The sequence below is a fragment of the Epargyreus clarus genome, unplaced genomic scaffold, assembly GCF_041222505.1.
Source record: "Epargyreus clarus isolate Ecla_fem2 unplaced genomic scaffold, WU_Ecla_fem_2.2 ptg000032l, whole genome shotgun sequence".
Lineage (NCBI taxonomy): Eukaryota > Metazoa > Arthropoda > Insecta > Lepidoptera > Hesperiidae > Epargyreus > Epargyreus clarus.
Window position 1 is genome coordinate 4,900,319 of NW_027332237.1, and position 24,467 is coordinate 4,924,785.

The 24,467-nt window shown below is 35.0% G+C and overlaps 1 protein-coding gene across 1 annotated transcript; it reads right to left on the reverse strand.

Annotated features, from left to right (window-relative positions):
- Positions 1 to 14,335: 14,335 nt before the first annotated feature.
- Positions 14,336 to 22,896, reverse strand: LOC140755077 (uncharacterized). The gene is made up of 12 exons (XM_073090271.1): positions 22,704 to 22,896; positions 20,861 to 21,067; positions 20,181 to 20,312; positions 19,679 to 19,840; positions 18,830 to 19,020; positions 18,409 to 18,515; positions 17,888 to 18,019; positions 17,387 to 17,492; positions 16,794 to 16,989; positions 15,534 to 15,680; positions 15,032 to 15,192; positions 14,336 to 14,646 (listed from the first exon to the last, which is right to left on the reverse strand). The coding sequence occupies exons 1-12, from the start codon at positions 22,780 to 22,782 to the stop codon at positions 14,431 to 14,433; spliced, it is 1,836 nt and encodes a 611-aa protein (XP_072946372.1). The 5' UTR covers positions 22,783 to 22,896; the 3' UTR covers positions 14,336 to 14,430.
- Between the last annotated feature and the right edge of the window lie 1,571 nt (positions 22,897 to 24,467).

The following is a 24,467-nucleotide window of genomic DNA, read 5'->3' on the forward strand; positions in this document are numbered from 1 at the left end:
TGTGTCGATCAAATATTACAGAAATCATATTATTTTATAGAAATAGTCGTTAAATACAAAATGCCACAAAAATTGGCGTGGTCATTTCAAGGGACATAATCCTATAATTCCGAACATAATAACGGTCCGTGTCCGACATCAATACGGGTGACAAAGGACATTGTAACTCACGAAATCCATTTAGCGTTACCACGACCTAGATGGCAGAGAAGTAGGAGGTGACCTTATGTTAAAAGTGTTCTATATAATATAATATATTACTGTGACTTCAAACCTTTAAGCCTGCAACTATGGAAAACAAAATAAAATACCTTGTAATCCCCGATAAAGCAAATCTTAATCGTGAATTAAGTAAGGATTAAGATTTGTGCGTATTTTTCGTTGCGTACTTCTTAAGATTCTACAACCATGTGCCAATAAAATATTAAAGAAATCATATTATTTATTAGACGTTTCTTTAGATACAAAGTTAAAGACCACCGAGAATTGGTGTCATCGTTTCAAGGGACAGAATCCTATAATTCCGAACATAATAACGGTCCGTGCCGACGTCAATACGGGTGACAAAGGACATTGTAACTCACGAAATCCACTTAGCATTACCACGACCTAGATGGGAGGCAAGCGGGAGGTGAGCTCGTGTGTACCTAGATGTTCTATACACCTCATTAAGTCTTCCAAGCTTTATGTTATCCCTAATGTACCCATTCTAATTATTATGGATTTGATAACGGCTCTAAACTCGGCTATATTTCATTAAAAATCACTTACACAAGTATTTTTTTATATAAATAAGTCTTATTCTACGAGAATTGGACATCAAAAACCGAATTAATTGAAGGGATTTTGGAGTTAGTAACCGCAGTAGATGTCTTTTATAAAAAACATTGTTGCTGTCATTCTAAATTTAGTCCCTTATGCCTTTAGCTTTTTTTAACGAGTAGGAAACCTTGGAAACGTGGTAGCCACACAAGTTATGTGGGATTTTTACCGAACTAAAACCCCCCTGATGGCCGTCCTCGGCGCTGCGTAAGGGACTCCGGGATCTCCAACGGAACGCAACCGGAGTCCTCGTGGCGCGTTGCCTCGTCGGGTTCCGCACAGGTGAGCTTGACGCTCACTACACCATCTGGTGTTCAGTTCATGACAGTATGCGATCATACATACCACCGTCCATCCTGGGATTGCTGGCCGGGCGGTTCGAGCTCCCACTCTTGTCGTCCGCATCCCAGAAACCCCTTTTAGTCGCCTCTTAGGACAGGCAGGGGATACTGTAGCCCTATTCTGGTCCCGGAACTCCCTTATGCCTACGACATGCACAAGAGCAAATGGAGCATTGTGTGCCAGCATCACATCAGTCCTACCCTCGTTCCCTTGTTATATCGTTTTTAAATTTCCTCACGGAACTCTAAAAACAGATAAAAAACTTACAACGTGTGTACGGACATAGGCCGGAAAAGCGCATGTGGCGACCAGGGACTTTTTCGACTTTTATTTGAACGACCGGCCGTCCAACTCGCTAAATTATTACCGCAATGTTTCCCCAATAAAACTAGAAACGAGCGTACGCCTACATAAAAGTCTGTATGGCTTTAAAATTCAATTTTCGCCAGTCATACGTAGTACTTCGTAAGGATGGCTGGATTTGGCGGTGGATTTGCGCACACGTATGACAGTTTCGTGTAAAATACTCGTGTGCCTACATATATAGGCGATTTTGGGATTTTTGAAGAAAATTACAAAAGTAATATGTAATTTTATTGATTTTACATAAAGACAAAATATAAATCGACAAGTTATATCTACTCTGGTCCTCAGGGGTAGTAGTTGGTGGGCAGCTTAAGGTAGGAATCTAATCGTAAATCGCATTTACCGATATCTATGGGCGCCAGTAGCCATTTACAATCAGGTGGTCTGCATGGATCATTTGCTACTTCTCTATTGTTAATAAGGTCTAAACGCACTAGTTAACACGTACATGAGTTAGAATATTAAAGTATTTTAATGTAGTTAAATAACATAATTATTATATATCAAAATTTCTTTATACAAAGTTTTTTTTTCGTATCAAGTACAGAAATGTAGCCTACTAATTTAATTAGACTAATAGCCACAGGCCCTAATCTGTATTAGACCTGTGTCTGTGCTAAGAGCTAAAGTAAATTAAATTACTGCTTCATCATAATATTGAAGTCCCTTTAAAATAGTCATATTTATAATAGTCGGTCAATCTAATTTATAATACCTACGAGTATATATCGGATTAAATATTATGTTGTATGATTCACTGTTGCACATATTTGTAAGTGTTGTCATCAAATAACTTTATGATAACATTTCCGCTATAAACCAATAGAATATACTAGCTACAATTACACTATATTTGGGGAAACGCTCTCAAAACCAATAGATAAAAATATTTATCAATTCGCGAATACTATATCGTTATTGTGCCGACCGCCTCATACTGTAATCTCAAATATGCCGGTAACAATTAAACCAATTAGAAAACAGATAAGATTAAATCAATGCAATGTATACAAATAAAAAATCGATACATTCTCACGTGATTCCGTTCCATTGAAACATTTTTTTTATTAGTAGGTTAATCTTATTCGTAAATGGCGTAAATATCCAAGCGGGTATATGAAATATTTGGAATTTAGGATGTTTTTCCTGTCATGCACCTACACACCCAAATGAGTTAATTCGCTGCAGTCTGCGATCCGCGTGCGTATAACACGATAAGATATAGGTGGCACGCGTGCAGGTGGGATACGCGTGTGGGCATAATCACGTGTGACAGGATAAGCGCGTTATATTGAGAACTCACGGGCCGATTTTAAGTCGTTACCACGAACGAACCCAGCATGATTGCTCATTTGAAAACTCATGAGACCGCAGTTTTGCGCGGTTACGAAATAGTCTACAAACTCGGTGGAACCCGATAGCACGTCGGGTCGAGGTCGATATAAGTTGTCCAGTGTTGCATCAAAATCAAATGCGCGCAATGTGCATGAATTGGAGAGTAATGCCATAAAAATAGCATTAACTTTTTTTCATTGATCTACATTTTCATATTCTACACGTGTTGCAGATCTGCGACTGCGAGGCAGCTTAAAAACTTCGTGAGTTCCAAGCTTTAAATTCTTCAACACCTAGAAAGATCATAATATTGACTATAAAAATATAATAAAAAATACTCATTATAAAAGTTTTCAGTCGGTACTGCTTTGTATTTTTTAATATGGTCGTTCAACTGCAAATAAACGTAAATGTAGCATGACGTCGTTTTATCTAATTGGATTATTTTAATCTATATCCGATAATAAAAGTATTATTGTCTCCAGTTTAAATGGAATCAAATGTAATATAAATAAAATTTATTGTCTTACGGAGAACATTTTATTATTTGAAATATTATTTTCCTGTGTTTTTATTATATGCATGTGTTTTATTGTAAGTTATGGCGCCTAGAAAAAGGTGTGTAGGTGGTGCTAGTCAATATATTTATTATTACAAATAATAGATAGATAAATAGAATACTCTTGTTGCATACTTACAGTTGAATTTAAACAATAAGCAATACATTTACATGTCTATATAAAAATAAAGAGTTAGAAACGTCTTTTCACAGTAGAAATATGGATTCCCTATACTGTGGTATTTTTGTGTCAGCCTAGTTTGCTACTCAATATTATAAAACAAAGCTATGGAACTATGTTTCATTAGATAGTGTTTTTATGAAATTTCTGTATTTTGTAGTTAACCAGCAAGTTTGTTTTAACCCTTTCTGGCGTTGAAAGGTCCTGCCTGGTACCACCTCCACAAGTATTTCTAGCGTAAATAATTTCTTGCGATGGAAAGATATACGAGTAGATGTTGGCGATCTTATGTATGAAGCGACCATGTTAGTCCTCGGGAGTAGCATTGCACATGTGATCGGTTTTAGCGTAGATTAGTACGTCTTTATTAGTAGTATATCGATGATTAGTAAAGATTACTCACTCCTAACAAGAAAATGTTACCAGTTTTGACAATTTAAATAGTCACTGTCATCTATTTTCGTGTTTGAAAAATATTAAAAAAATGTAGTTTTTAGATCATTTACGAACGAAAGGTTATTTCTCCGCACTTTTGCTTCGATTGTTGAAATTGGTTATTTCTCCGCACTTTTGCTTCGGTTGTTAAAATTGTTTATTTCTCCACACTTTTGCATCGATATCGGAATTGTTCCGCGTAAATTACACCATGACAGCCATTAAATGGCTGACAGAATTGTCAACCGTTTAAGCCATTTAATGGCATCCTTCAATTACAAGGCGGTGACATATCTATATTTACTTATCTATGGGTTTCAGGTAGAAATTGTACTATAATAATATGGAGATAACCATAATAATTGTTCATTTATGTCCATGAGGGACAGTGACCTCTTATCATCAGGTTGACTGAAGCACGTATGCTACTTCAATCTTACAAAAAGCGCATTGTATATGAATATTTTTTGCAAAAAAATGAAAAAATATACCTACCTACAACTAAAGAAAAATAAATATCTACACAAAATGCCGTCTCTACTCTCTACATTCATACTCAATAAGCATTTTCGAATCAATCCTTGCATTTTCATATCCTAAGACCGTAACTCAGCAGTATGTAAATAGGAGAGTCTTCGCCAAGATTAATGGGGCCTTTGCTCTAGCTAGAGACGGTGTTTTTGCTATCTAGCTACACTAAGCTGTTCGCACTTTCTTGCTCGCTAGTTAACTGAAGATACTATTGTAGAGGTTGCGAAGTGTTTAAGTTGTAAGTATTTGAGGTTCATTTACCTATTTACTAAACGTGACATACAGATAAAGTTGTTACTATGGTAGAGTACATTACACAAGTTATAATACGTTCCTTTAGTCAACATACATATTATATTATGTAACTTAATATATGATAACATATTTATATAAAACTTATATAAGTTTCGTTGCCAGTGAAAGGTCTAGGTACAGGAGTTAACTATTTGGGAATTTAAAAAATATAATCGTGTCTTCAACCCGAGGTAGGATTAGATATTACCTGAGGTCGGTCACAGATGCGCCGCTACCCCTGAGGACTAAGCTGGAACGCCTCGGAAAAGTATGTCTCCCTTACCTCACCCTTCAAACCAGAACACAGTAGCGCTTAACACTACTGTTCATAGCAGAAGGCATGGCGGTGGTGCCACCGGAGTCGAATCAGAAAGGGATTTACCACTTTCATTTACCTTAATGAATATCAAATCCTTAAAACTGTAACACATGCAACATAATTATATTATCTACTATATTATATTATCTAATATTAAGCTACTATACAGGACAAAATAGTGTGACGGCAGTACTATGGCAGTTGAACCTCAGATACCTTACGAATAAGATTTAAGCAATAAGAGGAAACTGCCTCACACCTAGCCTCCGATCCCTATTATGTTACTCTGGAATGATCGATGACAAAGGAAATGAATAGACTTCTACTCCTACATAAATACTTATTGCTATTAATTTATTAGTCCAATAAATCGTAATATGTGTAAGGTCATGGCTATGAATATTGGCTTCATAGTGTGATGTTTTTGTCAGAACCAATTAATACGTAGGGTCAACTTACACCCATTTTCTCTAAAGTAGTAAAGTTGTTTTTTATAATTTATTCCATTTATCCTTCTATGGTTGATATCAAGTGGAACCAGGTGTGTCATATGTGTATTACATTACGTAAGATAGGCTGCATGTTAGTTTGCTGTTTTTTTATAATATAGGAGTAGCAGACAAGCATGCAATCCCCCTGTTGGTAAGTGGATACTGCCATCCATGGACATCTGTAATCAGACCGATGCGCCGCTACCCCTGAGGACTAAGCTGGAACGCCCCGGAAAAGTATGTTTTTATTATAAATAAAGTAAATACTTATTTGTAGTTATCTTTATATATATTTGTCCTTAAATAAATCTTCATTTAGTAGTCTATTTCCTTCATTCGTCGAAGGCAAGGGACGATCGGACGAATATGGAATTACATCCGGGCGTAGTGAAAAATTGCGGAATATATCACGCTCGTACGCCACAATGGAAACTGACAAATAACGTCTATTGGCGGAAAGATCTGAAAGGTTACGGGAATATAGGTTAAAGTCGTATCTATGTCATAAGTTTCGTAGGTGAGTTCTTTGGTGATTCCCTGATATAGATTGAAGGAGGAAAAAAACTTATAGAATGTATACGTTGGACACTGCTGTCGATGGACATTTCGATTGGCCGATTGGACATTGTCTTTTTGATATTATTATACCAAACCAAAATCAAAAATATTTTGTTCAAAGTACGTTACAGAATTATTTTTGAACGTCAATAATCCGCCACCATTTCGCAAACTTTAATTATGGAGAAGAAGCGGCGAAAAAACAGCAGCGCTTAACACTGCTGTTATTAGGTAGAAATAGATGTGGCGGTCGAACGAACCACAGATGGTTTTACCACCTTTAATCCACATAAGGTACCCTATGGCGAGTATACAAAAATCAAAATGGAGACATTTTTCTTCAAAATTATATTGTGACTGTTAGAATTCTACCGCGCGTAATTAATATTTGTTCATTACCCACGATGGCTGCATTTGGTTAAGAACTAATTTAACTTTAAGAGTTACGAGTATAATGCTCGTCAGGTTAAACCTAGAGTAACTTTACTTAAAGATGTAAGGAACTTGTTGTATGGGCAACGAATTTGTGTAGAGAATCAAGAATATAAAAGTCTAAGATGTGACAGTCTGACTTGCATGTTTATGAGATTAAAAGCAAAAAATATTTTAAATTTTATGATTACTTAGTAGGAGAATACACGGTCATACATATGCTTATCAAAAAAGGGCTGGTTTCAAGTACGACTTATTAAAAATAAAAATAAAGTGTGTGTGTGTCAGCTACGACGCACGATTGGAGTTTACTCCATAATTATGATATATATCGAATAGAAAACAGTTAATGACGTTTTAATGTTTTATATATTGCTAATTATTTTTATTGTAATAATTACTTTCATATGGGATTTGAACTTACTGTATTTTAAATTAATAAAAGCACTCTTGATTCATATTTTGGTTAAAAACGCTACTTCCTTTTTGAGAGGATATGATGATTGTAATAAAAAGGAGGGATTGTAATGGCGTACGTTGCCGCCCAGCGACATGTATACATGTCCGAAACGAAATGTACCGTAACCGTCCACGGACATGTATACATGTCCGAGTTTAGCACCTTCGTATTTGGCTTATTTTAAATTATCTATGTTTTATTTGTGGCTAAAAATACTTTTAATATGTAGTCTGGGAACCTATTTTACCGATACAACACATTCCTTCACGTCACTAGTACAAAAAAATAAAATTATGACATTTCTATTCAGTGACTTCACTGGTGTTGCGCGTAAAGTGTGGATATATATGTTTGTCTCTTTCTACGTAACGCCTCAACTTTTCGTGTTACACTTGATTTTACTCCGCATAAAATTTCCGTACCGGGCCTTATAACTCAAATCGTTTCTTAAGGAGTAAACTCCAAAAAAAATTTTTCGCCGGTTTTCTTTTATGTATTGTACTTACATGTACCTAGTGATGCCACATTTATATCGCTGTTATAAGACAGAAATATTTCTTATACATATGATTAAAATTTTCAAAAGCTACCTTGATGATCTGATCTGATCAAATCAGCAAATAGAAAATTAATTACATATTTTTATTCGTTTACATGTCCGCAATGAGACAAATACTTCACTACTCTTAGAGATAAATCCACACATAATTTAACTTGACTCTTCCTCTAGACATCTTTTGTTGATGTACAGCTTTTTGTACTAATGAAGGTATACTGCATTACGTAATATATATGTAAGTATTTCGCAGACATACCAGTTCTTGTTGAGTCAGTTCATTTACAGTTAGCAGTGATAGCCCAGTGGTTAAGAAACTCAGCCTCTCGATCGAGGGGTCCGAGGTTCAAATCCCAGGCACGCACCTCTGATTTTTCGAAATTATGTGCGTATTAGAAATTAATTATCACTTCCTAAAAACGGTGAAGGAAAACATCGTGAGGAAACCTGCATACCTAAGAGATTTAGAAAAAAAAAATCTCAAAGGTATGTGAAGTCTACCAATACGCACTTGGCCAGCGCGGTGGACTATGGCCTAATCCTTCTCATTATGAGAGGAGACCCGTGCCCAGCAGTGGGACAATAATGGGTTGATGATGATTACTAAACAATATTTGTAGGAATTGTTTGCAAATTGAACAGAGTACTTAACTTGTGTAGTTATGGCCTATCATTTTCATCCGTGTTTAAGGTTTCATTACATTCATTGATCATTTTGGGTACACCTTTTCTTATTAAATTTGACTTCTCGTCTAATAAATAGAACAGGTATACATATGAGGTATAAATCTTAGACATCAGTTTCAGGTAGAACCACTAGTCTTCGTGTAATTGGTTACAGATGTCCATGAGCAGTGACTTCTTCAGGACCGCATGCTCTTTTGTTATTTCAATCTTAGAAAAAAAACAATACAACTTAAATTATATACATGTAGTAAAATTGTATTATAACAGTCGGTACATATAAATAATAATAAAAATAATACCGTAGAACAAACGTAGCATCGATTGAGCAAATGAGGCCTTAAACAAACACGAACGAACATAAAACATTATTAATCCTTATTACACAGTGTTCTGTTCACAATGTTTTGAGCTGTTTATTTTCTTTCGCAAATATCATCTCTGTTTCGTAAATAAAAGTAAAACTAACTGTTCATGTGCGATTAGATTTAAATTATTAATTTTATGAGAAAAGGTGTACAATTAATATAATTGCAAAATATAGATGACGTATTGAATAAAAAAATTACAGCGATTCCATATAACAATAAGTTTTAAGAAGATTTTTAAATATATTTTAATGTACCGTTTAATATGTTCGCCTATTTTATATCTTTATCAAAACATATTTAGTTATAAAAACAGTGGTACTGTTTATAATATTTAATAGTAATTATGTCCGTAAACATTTCTTAATTTTGAGAATAAGGCAGTTTCAAATGGTCATAAAGTATGTTTGATCAAGACACAAAAAAAGTATATAATTTACTTCCTAATCTTTGTGTGTAACTGAAAAATAAGTCCAATACTGAAAAACTTGAATTAATTATTATATCAATCGGTTCGTTAATAGGAGGCTTTATACCAGCCTCTCACGATTTGCTCGAATATTGTCACGCTGTTTTCTCCACGTAATGAGTTGATAATTGTTTTTAGAGCCAACGAAGATATTTTTATATATTCTCTAAACGTATTTAATTTGATAGGGAATTGAGCATTTGAACGACAAAGGTCTCGTTGTTAATTTTCTTGGCACGAAATTATTTATGCTAACATTTTCTATATCACCGAGATTATATGTAGGTGGTAGAACCTACAATATAATATCATGGTGGGGCTATCGAGGCACCACCGTCACTCTTATTTTTGCTTAATAACAGCAATGTTTTGCTGTATTCCGGTTTGGAGGGTTTGGTAACTTATCCGAAGCGTTCTAGCTTATTTTGTCTTCATAGTTACGCATCTGTCGTCGACCTCAGAAAGGAATATCTAATCCTATCTGGGGTTGAATACAGATGTCCATGGGCGGCAAGATCCACTTCAGGTGGACTGCATGCATCTTTGCTTTCATATACCAAAAAAATCAAGCTTATCGCTACTCAAAGTATCAAATAACACATATAAAGTACCTATAAATTGTGAAATCAAATAGTACGAATAAAAGTAATAACAGTAATCTTAATGCACTGATAATAAATAATGTTAATTTTAACATTCAAAACATTGATAACAACTTCAAAAGACGTGATAATACAGTTTTGCAATAAAGATATTTAATCGCGAATATTTTTTACTGACGTATTAAATAATTCGCAATATCTGTCATATTAATTCGTATTAAGATAAGTGTTTTGTTTCATTTTTATTGCTCTTGTTATAAATAAGCCGCGGATAGTGTCATAAAGTTTATTTATAGCGTTCAGTTATTTTTATCGAGTTACGGCCAATTTTGAATGCAGTTAAAGTAGTAATGGCGCAGTAAATGAAGATTTGATTGCTATGCGTTAGAAATGGACTACGACTCGCTTTAAATTTAATAAGGGAGGTAGTTTCCGAGCGATATTGAGAGATTACACGAGCGATAGTTCGTGTCCGCGGTAATCGACGGCTGTCTTCAATGCCGTTACGTAACGTCACCTGACGTCACGGTTGTGACCGGTCGTCGGTGGTTGATGACGTCACAGAGGGTGACGTCGTTGCTGGCGACGGGAAACTGCAGTTGGCGGGTATCAGTGTCGGTTTTCGGAGTGGACTCTCGCTCCTTTATTAGCTCCCTAAACAGGAGGAAGCTTATTCTTTATCTTGCACGTTTCCGTCAAAAATGACCGCGAAAATCTAGATACGCAGTCAAGTTAAAAAAAAAAAAACTGGTGATACGCTACCGTGTGTTGAGTAGTACGAGAACCATTTGGAGGCTACTTTTGACTCCTTAAACTCAAAACTCAAAACAAAAGTTAGATTAAATTTGGTTTACTTACCGTACTGGCACAATATAATAATATAGCGTGTGTGTTTGTTATTTATTATACAAAGAAGATAATTTAACTTGAAAAACTATAACTGACATTAAAATTGGCCAATTACACATCTTTTTTGCTCTATCAGAAAATGGAAGCTCTATGAAAAAAGTAACATGAAATAAATTGTAGCTCTAATCCAGCTATTAATGGCACAAGCCTTCAGGGAAATGTAACGAAGTCTTCAGGGGAATCTAATACCGTAACAGGATCTCGGGTTAACAGATTCCTTGTAAACACAGATTGGGATTCCCAAAATAAAATTACTGAGATATATTTAGTTTATATGTTATGTTTGATCACCTGGTTGTAATTCTTAACATTAATGGAGTTTTAGTGAATTCTTCAGTGTTTTGAAGATATTTTCCATTTCAGACTTGTTGTCACTTAGTCATGTATCAGTGATAGCCTAGTGGTAAGGCAATGATAGCGGTTAAGAAACTCGGCTAGTGGTTAATAAACTCGGCCTCTCGATCGAGGGGTCCGAGGTTCAAATCTCCGCAGTGGGACAATAATCGGTTAATGATGAGTCACGAATCATTATATGATTTTGAAGTGTAGTTAAAACCCCCATTTCACATTAAATAGAGGACTTATTTTATATGAAATCTTATCAAAAAGTGTTAAGTCTTTTCCAGAAATAGTAACGTTTGTACGAGACAAACGCTTCTTGTATATAATGTTGGAGAGATAAATGTGAAATTAAACTTAAAAACAGTATTTTGTACGCAAATCTATATCATCTAGACAAACCTAAAGCTTTCTAGTAGGTCTCCCTCCATCGCTGTGATCTCACATTATTTGATGTATAGTTAGTTGACAACCCGCGTGGCGGAGCGGTCATCATACCGGTCTGACGCGCAAAGGGTCCCGGTTCGATCCCCGGCCAGACAGATATCTAAATGATGAATTTAGATTCCTGTTTCTGGGTCTGGGTGTTTGTATATTTGTCTATGTGTGTGTCCATGGCACCCACGACACAGGGCATCCTAGTATGGGGCTGTGAGTGTAGAAAGCGTTTAAGGCGTTTATAGTTAGGTTACTATTAGGAGATATGGTAGTTAACCAGAGAGATGACAAAACTATATACAATTTTAGTAGTCAAATATAAATACGAGTTATTTACATTTGAAAACATCTACCGGTTTCTTTTCAATTTATTTGGAATTAAAGACAGCTAATTCAATTTTATATTCGAATAAATAAGTCGTTACCAAGCTAGGCGAGGCAGGTAAAGCAAAATAAATCATTGGTCTAATTCCTCTAATAAATGTCTGACGCGCTCGAGGGAAATCTAACAGGGTCTTTTGAGGATCGCGCTAATACTGAGAAATAATCCAAATACAAGATCTAGACTGGATAGATGTCTTGGATAGATGTCTTCATTTTCTTACGCGAAACTACTGTCTAGTCTTGATAGTTTTCATAATGTTGTTATGAAAATAATTGTTGTGTTTGATCGCCAAGTTATTATAATTAGTCCTAAAGGACCTTTAGTATTTTTAGTGGTTACAAGTTTGTAGAGCGCTACATGATTCGTCTTCAAGTCGACGTCAACTTGGTTTTTCAGACTTGTTATTACTTACTTATTCACTAAAATAATTTGATTTTAATGTGTAGTTGATCTACGATGCCAAGTCGAGGAAAAATTTCATAACTAATGAGATTAAAAGTTTGCCGAAATTATCATGACCACATTATGTGATAATATTGTGAGATTCTAAGTAGCTAGGGCAACGAGAAAAACTTTATATAATTTAGATAGTATCCTATTCAAGACGAGCCCAGGAATGTTTTTAAGAGCAGTCGTAAATAAATTGCCCTAAAAAATGTTTACCTGTACCTTTATAATTATATCAAGAGTTACAGACAGCTAATTCAATTTTATATTCGTATAAATAAGTCGTTACCAAGCCAGGCGAGGCAGGTAAAGCTAAATAAATCATTGGTCTAATTCCTCTAATAAATGTCTGACGCGCCCGAGGGAAATCTAACAGGGTCTTTTGAGGATAGCGCTAATACTGAGAAATAATCCAAATACAAGATCTAGACTAGCTTGGACAGATGTCTTCATTTTCTTACGCGAAACTACTGACTAGTCTTGATAGTTTTAGATATTATGGAAATAATTGACGGTGAATTGTGTAGTTATTTTGAGTTCCTTGGTAACAATTTGGTTAAAATTTGCTTTTAAAATCCTTACCGATTTCGAAAATCAACCAATTTAAGAAAATATATTTTCTTGAATATTTAATATTTTTTACTAGAAATATATATTTGACCCGGGTCCCTTTTGTACCACTACCGAGGTTCTCCCATTGTGTCTACGCTTTTATATAAAACCCTTTTTTTCGAAACTTAAGATTTCCTTTCAGAATACAAGAAAAAACATTTTTTCATTTAAGAGATTAAGAGCAACGTCGGGCGCGATACCGATTAGGATGGGTAACCGTTTGTGGCAAAATTTTATGTATTACAGTAAATAAATTTAATATTCACGGAAGAATGAATGCGCAAGCTGGATCGTAATAGCATAAAACCAAGGTTTTAATTGTTCTAAACCCTAGTTCTAATAAATAGCAGACACGCTCCGGGGAAATCTAACAGCATCGCAAAGACTGAGTTAATACTGCGGAATATCGGCAAATAGTATTCTAGCCTTGTTTGGACAGATGGCAGTCTAAACTGTATTGTACTGTGTAAATTATTCTATACTAGCTAATATTACTAGAGAAATTTGTCCAAAATTTCTAAAAATAGATTTCGAGGATTTTTACTGATACCACTGAAGTTTATCGATGGTGGTAGATCCCTTTGTGGTTCGACCAAGGCCACACTATTATAAGTGCCAATAAGCTGTTGTGTTGTGCTATGAAGGGTGTGGTAAGATACAAAGTACATACTCATCCGAGGCGTTCCTACTTACTCCTAAGTAACAACGCATTCCATGCCACCTTATACTTTCGTGAAATTTTAAACCTTATATAAATTACCAAGTCTTCCATGGTTCTAGAAAAACAATCGCATTCAGTATTGCCTAACACGTAATGACGTTCTGATAAGACACCATAGAGCTTTAACCACTTATCTGTCATTACTGTTAATGAACTGGGCGCAAATAAAAAGGATAACGAAATATTCATTGAACACCGGTAATACACAGCAGACGCGCTATGATTTTTATCCAACGCTGGTTAATTTAATACTGAACATTGTTGGCAATTCGTTTCTAGTTTCTCTAATTTAAATAAATTATTTGTAATTTGATCTATGACTAAGGGAGGTCGTTAACGTTGGCTGTCGCTCGTAGGTATATAAAAGCCTTTATCATCAACGTCTACACGGACTGATCACTGTGTGTAAAGTGGCAGACTACACTATCGTACTAATTCTTTAATGTGTAATAATTATATTAACGATCCTAGACATTGACAATTTAATTAGTCAAGAATCGTCAGTTAATGTAGGACTTTGGAAAAATAAATAGTCGAGTTTGATTACTAGTACAGGATGTAAAAGGCAGGATTTTTGAGGAAATTGCCGTAGCCACTACTGTTACTATGTTTCTAACTCTTAAAACACTTTGTTCAAAGAATGATTTGTTGGACGTGAGGCCATGACATATTATGATAAAAAAAGTTAAAACATTTATTCGAAACTCACCATAAAATATTACAATACTTATCGGTCAATATAAGATGTATCACTAATTATACAATAAATAATCATTTAGAAATGCATAGCCAACATAACAGCGAAGACCACAGAGTAAATAAGGAAGGATATTTTATCTATGACTTCTGCTATTTCTTTCTTCTCGCTGTACTCCACTTTGTCACTCTGCATCTCTTCCACGTTTCCGTTTCTTGGTGGTATGATTACTCCTGAGTCATCTTCCTCAGCGGTTGGGCAGATTTCGTTGATGCTTTCGTAGATTTGGCAGGTCTGAAATAAGATTTGAAGGTATAAAAACAGTGTTAAATGCTGCTGTCTTCCGATTTGAAGGAGGACATACCTATCCATTGCGTTTTAGCCCCCTGGTTAAACTCGGGTTGATCAGAGACGTCCATGGGGTGCAATAGCTACTTACCACTGGGTGAAGTACATGCTCGTTTTCTGCTTCAATATTATAAGAAGAAGTCCTAACATTGGTATCCCCTGGTGATCCTAAAATATACCTGCTACTATGCTACGGGGGTAGAAAATGCTTTTAATTCTGTAAATTTCAACTAGCGTTTTACTCTTTAAGATGTGATATAGAAGAATCCTTAAAAAAGGAAATAAAAAAAACACGCGAAGACTGCTGATAAAACAGACACATAACAGTTACCTTCAAGGTCGGTAAACAGAACAGAGTTCTAAAGCATTGAGTTGTCAGAATGTTCTGCACCACGATGGTTTTACACAGTCTTCCTACCACTGCCGTCATCAACGCAACGTGTATTAACAGAGCTATCAGCACGCCTCCGAGTACAGTCGTATACAGGTATACTGGAAGAAAAGGTGGTTACAATAGAATGAACAGAAGGAAGGGAATATTAAATATAATAAATATAGCATGAGAAAATGAGTTCTGGAAATAATGATTAATATGGGGAAATCCAAGTTAGTCAAGTAATTGATAAATCACTTGACGTCGTCGTTGTTCGCCCATTAGTCATTAATAACTAACCAGTAATACTAATTTACAAATAATCGGCGTTCATGTGCACTTTCTATTCTTTCTTTCATTCTAAATTAATAATAACTGATCAAGTCAAACGTGAAGGGTACTATTCTATTATCGCGTTGAACTTAATTCATTCATTTAGAATAATATTGTTTGTACTTACATATAGACGGGACAGTATGACAAGGAATCAAGTAGTCTATATAAGAGAGTCCCATGCAGATTACAATTGTGGAGCCCGCGTAGAACCATACCCTCGATAAGGTTAAAGGTTCTGTCCAAAATGACATCAACACGAACATTACTAAAACTGTAAATAAACAAGGTAAATCGAATGAATTTGCATGTAAGTGTTGCATCTAATGGAAAGTCTAAGATTGAAACTCAAGATCAATAATGCGTTGCGATGTTTCCTTTGAGGCTTAAAGTGGAATGATGATGGAATATCTTGAAATTTGATAAAGTTTCTATCGGATTACGAGTGAGTAATTAAATTATAATCCGACAATACTAATGAATAGCAGTCCGATAAATTAATGTGAACGTGTTTTCAAACTTTTTAATTGTTATATCTATAATATATTAAATAGGAGGTTTTGACATAGTCACTATTCAATAAGTAAAGCTAGATGTTGTTAAGATAAAAAGTAGGCGAATCTCCTACTTTCAGTAAAAAAACCATCAAAACAGAAGCAACTATAGCCGTAATAAACCCTTTACAGATAGACAAACAGGCGAACTAGATTTCATCATCAACCCATTACTGTCCCACTGCTGGGCACGGGTCTCCTCTCAGAATGAGGAGGATTAGGCCTTAGTCCACCGCGCTGGCCAAGTGCGTATTGGTGAACTAGATTTATGGATAGACAAACAAATATTTTGAATATTTTCTTGTTTAGAAAGCATTCCGATTTTAGAAGCTTACTGACAATTCTTTAGAAAACGAAGACTCGATATTTTTTTTTCATTTTTCATATTCATTCAGATAGTGTCAATTCGCGATGATTAGAAGTCTCCAGCTCAGTAGGACTACCATGAGTTTACAAAAGTATTACTCGCTAGCGACTGCGTAAAATAAATGTATGAAAAATTGTACAGCGCCTCTGGTGGTTACTCGTAGAACTAAAATCCGTAGTTACGTAACTCGATATGTAAAAAACCTATCGAAATCAAATCGCTAGCGAATGTCATTATGATCTATTGCCATACAAATTCGGTCCCATGAGTCATTAATTTGACAGACGTTGTCAAGAAATACCGTAACGATAGTAGTTATGTTATTCACTAGCAAAATGACAATAGTTTTCTATTTACCATTTCTATAGTGGCGTTTCTATGCCAACTCATGGTAATGCTACTGTTTATTTGTAAGTTTTAGTATTAGTCAGTCAGATTACTCTACGATTCATCAGCATAAACTCACCAATTAACGGTGTATAAAACACAATATTGTACGCAGTGGCTTTTCTCGTCAAACTGATGTTGACAACGAATCTATCACTCTGGTGGGTGTCGTTGTCACTCGAAATATATTGCCGCGTCCATATTGAAGCGTTTACTATGAATTGTTTCGTAGTTACATCCCATCCATTCCTGACAACCTCATCTATTTCTGCGAACTTAAATATTTTTGTAAATTTTAATTTTGATAAATTTTAATGAAAGGTTAAATAATTCGATTTGATATAAGCTTGCTTAAGAAAAGAGATGATATCTTTTCTTGCGTAAGCTTTAATCAAATTAAGGAAATCGACAGTCGATCATCGGGGGATGAGGATAGCTGGAGTATAGAAACGGTGGTTTTTGAATTACTAGGGCGGTAGGAAGCCAATTGCCCCTTTTAGTGACGCCCACTAGTTGAAATCTAGTGGGTAAGACGATTTTTTTAGTTTGTAGGGTGTGGGGAGCAACTGCTCCCTACCCCTCGTTGGTGAAGCTCTTGTGTTGAACAGTATATTTCTACGGACGAAAATGATTGTCAAGTCTCTCAACATTAGTCCCTTGAAAAATACTCACGAGATTCAATGCACGGTGATGGGGCGGAAACCTACTGAGAATTATTTTCTCATGAGCTTCCCAGGGTTCGATGACTAGTGCGCATTCATATCTGTCTCTAGGCCATCTGTAAGATAGACAGATAATTCACATAAAATTATGTATTAAGTTGTCATAGCGCCTTTGCGAAAATATTCACATAGGTCTTGTAGGAAGATCGCAATAAGCGTGCGAGATAAAGATCACGATTCGATAACAAAGATAATATCGTATCAAGATGCTCGTTCTTTTAATTCATCAATGAGAGATCTAAAAGAATGTAGTAATCAAAAGTAATAAAGAATAAAAATCAGTGAATCGTAATAAATAAATATATACACATAAGTTGACGTCGAAGTACCTCATCCGTAAATAAGTGTGTCTAGAATCCAGAATAATTTAACTTCTTTCATAATATAATTAAAAAAAAATCTAATTCGATTACACTAAAAATAAAAAATATTGTTATAAATGCTAACATACTGGTTCATTGTAGAATTGTAGTCGTAGCACCAAGTGACTACTTGGGTCTGAAAGTGGTATGTAGAGAGTCCGTCATTCACCGTCAGTATTGTTTCAGGGTTCCTCGGGTTTAGCATTTCACTGCTGTCAGAGCTGAAATTATATTTAAAATAGTGGAACATTATGAAATTAATAAAGACCATATACAAATATAGCTGAAGCACACATTATAGGTAATATAAACACACAAAAGAAGTAAATTTATATTCAGACTAATGTAAATAAATATGTATTTTTTTCTGTAGCAGATTTATTGGTTGGCCGATGAGAACATGCAGTACTCCTAATGGTGAGTCGTGAAACCTAAATAATTTTGGGTTATTACATAAGAAAATTGAAACATCTCCTTTACTATAGGTAACAACGTAGGGAACAATAGCCCCAGATTTCAAATTTTAAAAGTATTCAAAAGTTGATTAAGGGAGACAGAAAACTTTTCGTCATTCAAATAATTTAATAGTGGAAAAAAGGCGGCAAAGTACTTAAAAACGAAAAATTTGGGGCTCCAGATTTGTCCTTGGCGGAAGGTCACCACTGCTGTGTCGTTGAACTTAGATGGATTCCAGGCCATGCTGTTGTCCATCCAACTCTGGAAAAAATAAGGAGGGTTATGATTTTGAGTTTTGATCAATAAGAATTTTGATCAGTGGAAGATTCTTCTGTAACCGATAACAAAAACATTGCTAATCCCTTGTAACAAGTACTTGACATTATAAAATAAGTGAATTTGATTTACTATAATATTTTGAATTCAAATAGGTCCGTTGCTGCCGCTAAAGCCGAGAAATAGGTAAGGACTTGTTTTGCTACTTTTACCTCTGGATATGGTAAATCCACGAACTGCGAATAATCGCCGTAAGAATCCTCAGAACATGTTTCATTTAGGGCTATTGGAACTCTTACCGTTACAATGGATAGTCCTGTAGTTAATTTGGACTCGAAAGCATTATAATTAACGCTGTTGATTTGCACTGCTAGTTGTACTTCAACTTTTTGCGCTGGTGGTATTACTGGGTCTCTGTTTAAGAGTAACGACCTTTTCAGTGAGTCTGTGTTTGATAGTTGAGGCTCGATCGCTTCGGAGTTTGGTGTCACTGAAAAGAGTTTTGGCCGAAATTTAATTACTAATGAAATAATAATATTGATTATGAGAGTGGAAATGTTTTTTTTTTCTTTTTTTTTTATAATATAGGAGTAGAAGACGAGCATGCAGTCCACCTGATGGTAAGTGGCTCCTGCCACCCATGGACATCTGTAATCAACCTCAGATAGGATTAGATATTCCTACCTGAGGTCGGTTACAGATGCGCCGCTACCCCCGCTACGCCTCGGAAAAGTCTGTCTCCCTAACCACACCCTTCAAACTGGAACACAGCAGCGCCTAACACTGCTGTTATTAGGTAGAAATAGGTGTGGCGGTGGTGCCGCCGGAGTCGAACCACAAAGGGTTCTACCACCTTCAAAAGTTGGTAAACTTACATACCAAATGTGTTTTGGTATGTAAGTTTCGACCAAAATCAAACATTAATGACGTCACTAACATCAAGACTAATCTCTACCATATCATTGAAGTGTAGCGTTGTTGTTTTTCCCTTACCACAATTATCAAATAAGAAGAAGTAGAAGTAGGTGCGGTGCGGCAATTGTTCCGCTGGCGTCGAACCATAAAGAGTTCTACCACCTTTAAAATGGTGGTCGTGTTGTATATTTGTAAACAATATTTCATGTAATTAATTCAATTTATTAAGTTACCTTCACTATCTTTGTCACCCGGTCGTGGACAGTCATACAAGAACTTGGCTTCTACACCATTCCACGCTGCGAAACTGAAGTATCTTATCGTCAGAGGATTCACGTCTTGGTATGTTATGACTGGCAATTCCTCGCCTTCTCGACCAAATTCGATTAGACCATCTGTATTAAAATATTTCGTTTTAAGAGGATCTATTTGGCAACTTTCCAGAACGATGAATCTTATTAATACTTTCTTTTGAAAATGAGGTATGTTCGTATGGTCGATTTAACCTAAAAGTACAATTTAGGAGGACCAAAAGTAATCAAAATTTTGTTTGCTGATGTAAACCAGTTATTTATGAAAGAAATTTTAAATGCCAATCAATGAAATAATTTCCATAATTTTCTAACATTTTTTGTCTCCGTTTTTGGAAACCTTTCGGAGTACTTCTAAGTATTTTAGGAATTCCCGTTTTATTTTGAACTGTTTTTAAGTAGAATATAGTAATGATAAACAAACCTTCAGTGATTTTGATGTAAAAGGCTCTGAATTCAATAGTGGAGAGGATTCCGACAGTTTTCGCTGATGCCCGGGCGTTTCTGCGAAGGTTTCGACGCAGTTCAGTGAATTTGTTCCCTCCTCCACCGATTACTGAAACAATTGTAATACCAGTCAGGATTTTGAAACAAAACAATTTTGATGTATAAATGACTTGTTTTACTATTGCCGAGGGATTTGTGAGATAGACAGTTCTTATTGTTTCGCCAATATAGATTTAATAGATGTGTATAAGTAATTGTGGGCTTCAAGGATCTCTGTAATATTAATACGCTCTATCTAGTAAGTACGTATAAGTAAATTAGTTTCATATCTGAGGTCAGGGTGTGTCGGTTGTGCAGCTGGAGTTGGACCACAGAGCATTCTACTTAGAGATGTGCCGAGTCATACTGACGTTACTCGTACATTTTTTTTTTGCTATTGGACTGTATGTTGTGCAAAGTACTCGAGTACTTTGTGAATACTTTGGACTCGAGTACTGACTCGATTCTTTTTTATATGAGTACTAAAGTACTCGAATACCAAAATTGGCCGACTCGGCACATCATTAATTCTACTACCTTCGTCACCAATTAGTCTTCTTCCACGATATGTACGGCTTTGATGATATTTTATGCTGACAGAAAATTGTAATGTCTTACCAATTTCATAAACTGGATCAGAGCTGGCCGGCAGTGGGACAGTCGACAGCAAAATATGCCCATTACTCGCTGCGAGGATTGCTAAATGTAACTCGAGTACTACATCAGGACTCTTCTTGAATTTTCGAAGATCTTCAGAGTCTATATGGTAGTACGTTTCGTAGCTGTAGCCGTGTTGGCTGAGGTGTTCCTTACAACGCTTTGCCACTGTAAAAAAAATTATAATAGCACTTTTTAACACGCCTTTATTAGCTTGGGTTGTATGTATGTATGTAACGGAATCTTTGAACCCGATTTCTATCCACTTTGAACGTTCAGTTTAATTCAAAATTTTGAAAAATTATCAAGAACCGATGACAATACACGATTTTAATAATTTTGTTCTATTGTCCTTATCAACGTTAATCATCAGAATTAACAATTTTGGAGGCGGTATTCGAGCGCCTTAGAGAAAGTTCATCGCAAAGTTACTAGATTGCAACAATTATTACTTTTTAGTTACAGTAACTGTTATAGCGTGATTTTTAGTTTTTTTAACTATATTTATTTAACTTAAACTAAAGCTGGCTTTTACAAGCGACTTCGTAGTATATCACAATATAATAAAAATTGTAATTGCGTCATCATCATCAAGCCATTACTGTCCCACTGCTGAGCACGGGTCTCAGTATGAGAAGGAATAGGCCATAGTCCGCCGCGCTGGTCAATTGCAAATTGATAGACTTCACGTACCTTTGAAAAAAAAATGTTTTAAAATTTCCTCACGATGTTTTCCTTCACCGTTTAAACAAATGATAATTAACTTCTAATACGCACATCACTTTGAAAAATCAGAAAAATTGCGTCATAAGACGTAGGAAATATATAAATTAGTATTTATATTATATCTTTTGGTAGTCTCGATGATTAATCAGTCAGTCAGTAGGGCAAATATTTTTATAACGCTTTAATTACTTTGATATTCTTATTACTTCTTTTTATTTTATTATTTATTATTAATTACTTCTTACATCACTATTACTTACTGTAAATAATCTTTGGATAAGTCTTACTAAGTCGTTTATAAAATTTGTAACCAACTGGCTATTGTGTTTTAATAATAGTATCGTGAACAAGGCAAAGAGTTTGCACGAGCAAAAACCACATGAGTTAAACGTAATAAACTCATTTAAATTTCTTGCATTAGCAAACAATCCTGCCTTCAACTCGAGGTAACTCGATCAGAAGTTTCGTTTCAGTATCGTTCACTTCAAAATTTGAGATTTGGCCAACGATCTTTGAAACTGCTTCATTATTCAGAAGGCTGATCAGATGGAATGAATTAATTTGGTAATGATCGGATTGACAGTGAAGTTTATATTTAACTTTTCACACTTAGATCGTTTTAGAACTCTTAAGTCTATCTCTAAATTTTAATTAGGTGCAGTTTATATTGTTTGTAGTCTGGTTGGCTGGTTTGGATTTAATTAATTTGAGATCATTATGCATTGTTTGTGCAAAATATGAAATTTTAATTCTCACTCAAAATTCTAATTAAGTATCAGTCGCTGTCCCATACACTTTACTAATTAATTTCTTAAAAAGAAATGTGAAAATTGACTGTAATTAAAAAACCCTTCATTTTATTGATGACTTCATGCTGCTTCATGATGCTCATAATTGCAAAGTATTTTGCATTCACAATAATTTTATTTTTAAAGAACAAAAGTTATCGTCATAATTTTAATACGCATTCAATCAAAACAATTATTTACCTTTATGTTATTATTAAATTTATTATTATTTACCTTTATATTATTATTATTTTATTTACCTAAATAATATTTATTTTTAAACCACTTACTGTCATAAGTAAAAGTAAAATTAGCTTCACCGCCTGTCCAGTTAAGGAACACCCAAACAGCACACAACAAAAACCTCATCTTAACCGATAGTCTAACTACTTTGAACTGGTTAACTAGAACATACGGGTTAAATGCTATATTGTACGCAAACTGAGAGTTACTGGGAGTTAAACTACGCTCTAGTTCAGTAACTCGGGAGATATGACAATAGAGTGTGCGTTACAGCCGCTGTACTACCAATTATAAATACTTGGTATAATTATAGGAGTTTTCTGTAAAAGTTACATTTGAGTTGTCGTACAGTACTCTTGCCTAAAGTTATGTTGTACTTTTGTTCAAAGATTGGTTTGTGTGAACAAATTTTGGAAAGTACTAGATTAATATTGTAGGTTTTTTTGTAAAATATGCGCATAAGATTAGAAACTATAATTATAAAGAGATAAGAGATTAATATCAAATATGTATGGAAAACTCTGAAAGTTTTATGTCAGGCTCTGGAATTTTATTCATATTTATTGGATTTTTGGAGATCCGAGTAAATATACAAAATATTTTCAAAAATATTTGACACTATTTTTAAATTTACGGTTGTGTAAAAATTAATACCCTTACTTTATGAATGTTACTTAGAAGATATCAAAATATGAAAATGAAAATATTGTCAGTGATTAAAAAAAATAATTTTGGATTGTACTTTAAAAAACAAGCAAGAGAAGTTTAGAAAGTCTCCTATTATTCTATAATATTTAAGATACCTAAAGAACAGTACAAAATGTGTGATTTTATTCTGTCAATTTTAAATAAATGTGTTATTACCGTCGTAACGCACATCGATATGAGTTTCCGGCAAAGCTCATATCAAGGCGGAAGTCAGATAAATAACTTGCAACTGTATCATACTGTAACTAATTTTAAAATGTCTCTTTTTAGTATCATTTACTGAGCGTTTATAGGTAGGTGTAATAAAATTATGGCTACGTTCAAAGGTACAATAGTGACATAGGGGAAAGCTTCTAACTTTAAAGTCCAGGGTTCAAATCCGTTTAATTTTTTGAAGTTATGTATTTAACAAAGCGTTTTTAAGCGATCTTTACAAATCCTATGCAACGCATCTATAACTTACTATCAGGAGAACTGCATCCTCGTTGGCCCATGCAAATGGATCAGGGGACGAATAGTTAAGGAAATTTTCCGTTCAAACCCGCATAATATAACATATGGATATTAGTATTTATTAACAGATATACAATCCCGTCAAAAGTTCTCGTCACCCAATTTATATTCCTTTATAATACAGTTTATATTTCTGTGGCCGACTTCAGGCAGGAATATCTATTCCTATCTGGGGTTGATTACAGATGTCAGGGCAGCAGTAGCCACATACCATCAGGTGGACTGCATGCTCGTCTGCTATTCCTATATTATTACAAAACATCATCAATAGTCCAGAATAAAAAATGAAATCAATTTGCCAACAAAATCTAATTTGGACACTACTCAGTGAATTAACATATTATTATAGGGCATAGAATCGACCTGCCTGAACCACATTACCATCAGATGGAAATAATAAGGGCTGGAACATTTCCAAAGGAGATTCGATTCTCCGCAATTCAGAATGATCTTAGCGAATGCAAATTACCCGGTGCTAACGTACTTTGCTTGTTACTGTCCTGGATCGCTTTAGAGTGTACGACGACGACACGACTTCTAGTCGTTGAAAGCGAAGAATCACGTGACAAGAAAATTTGACATATAAGAAT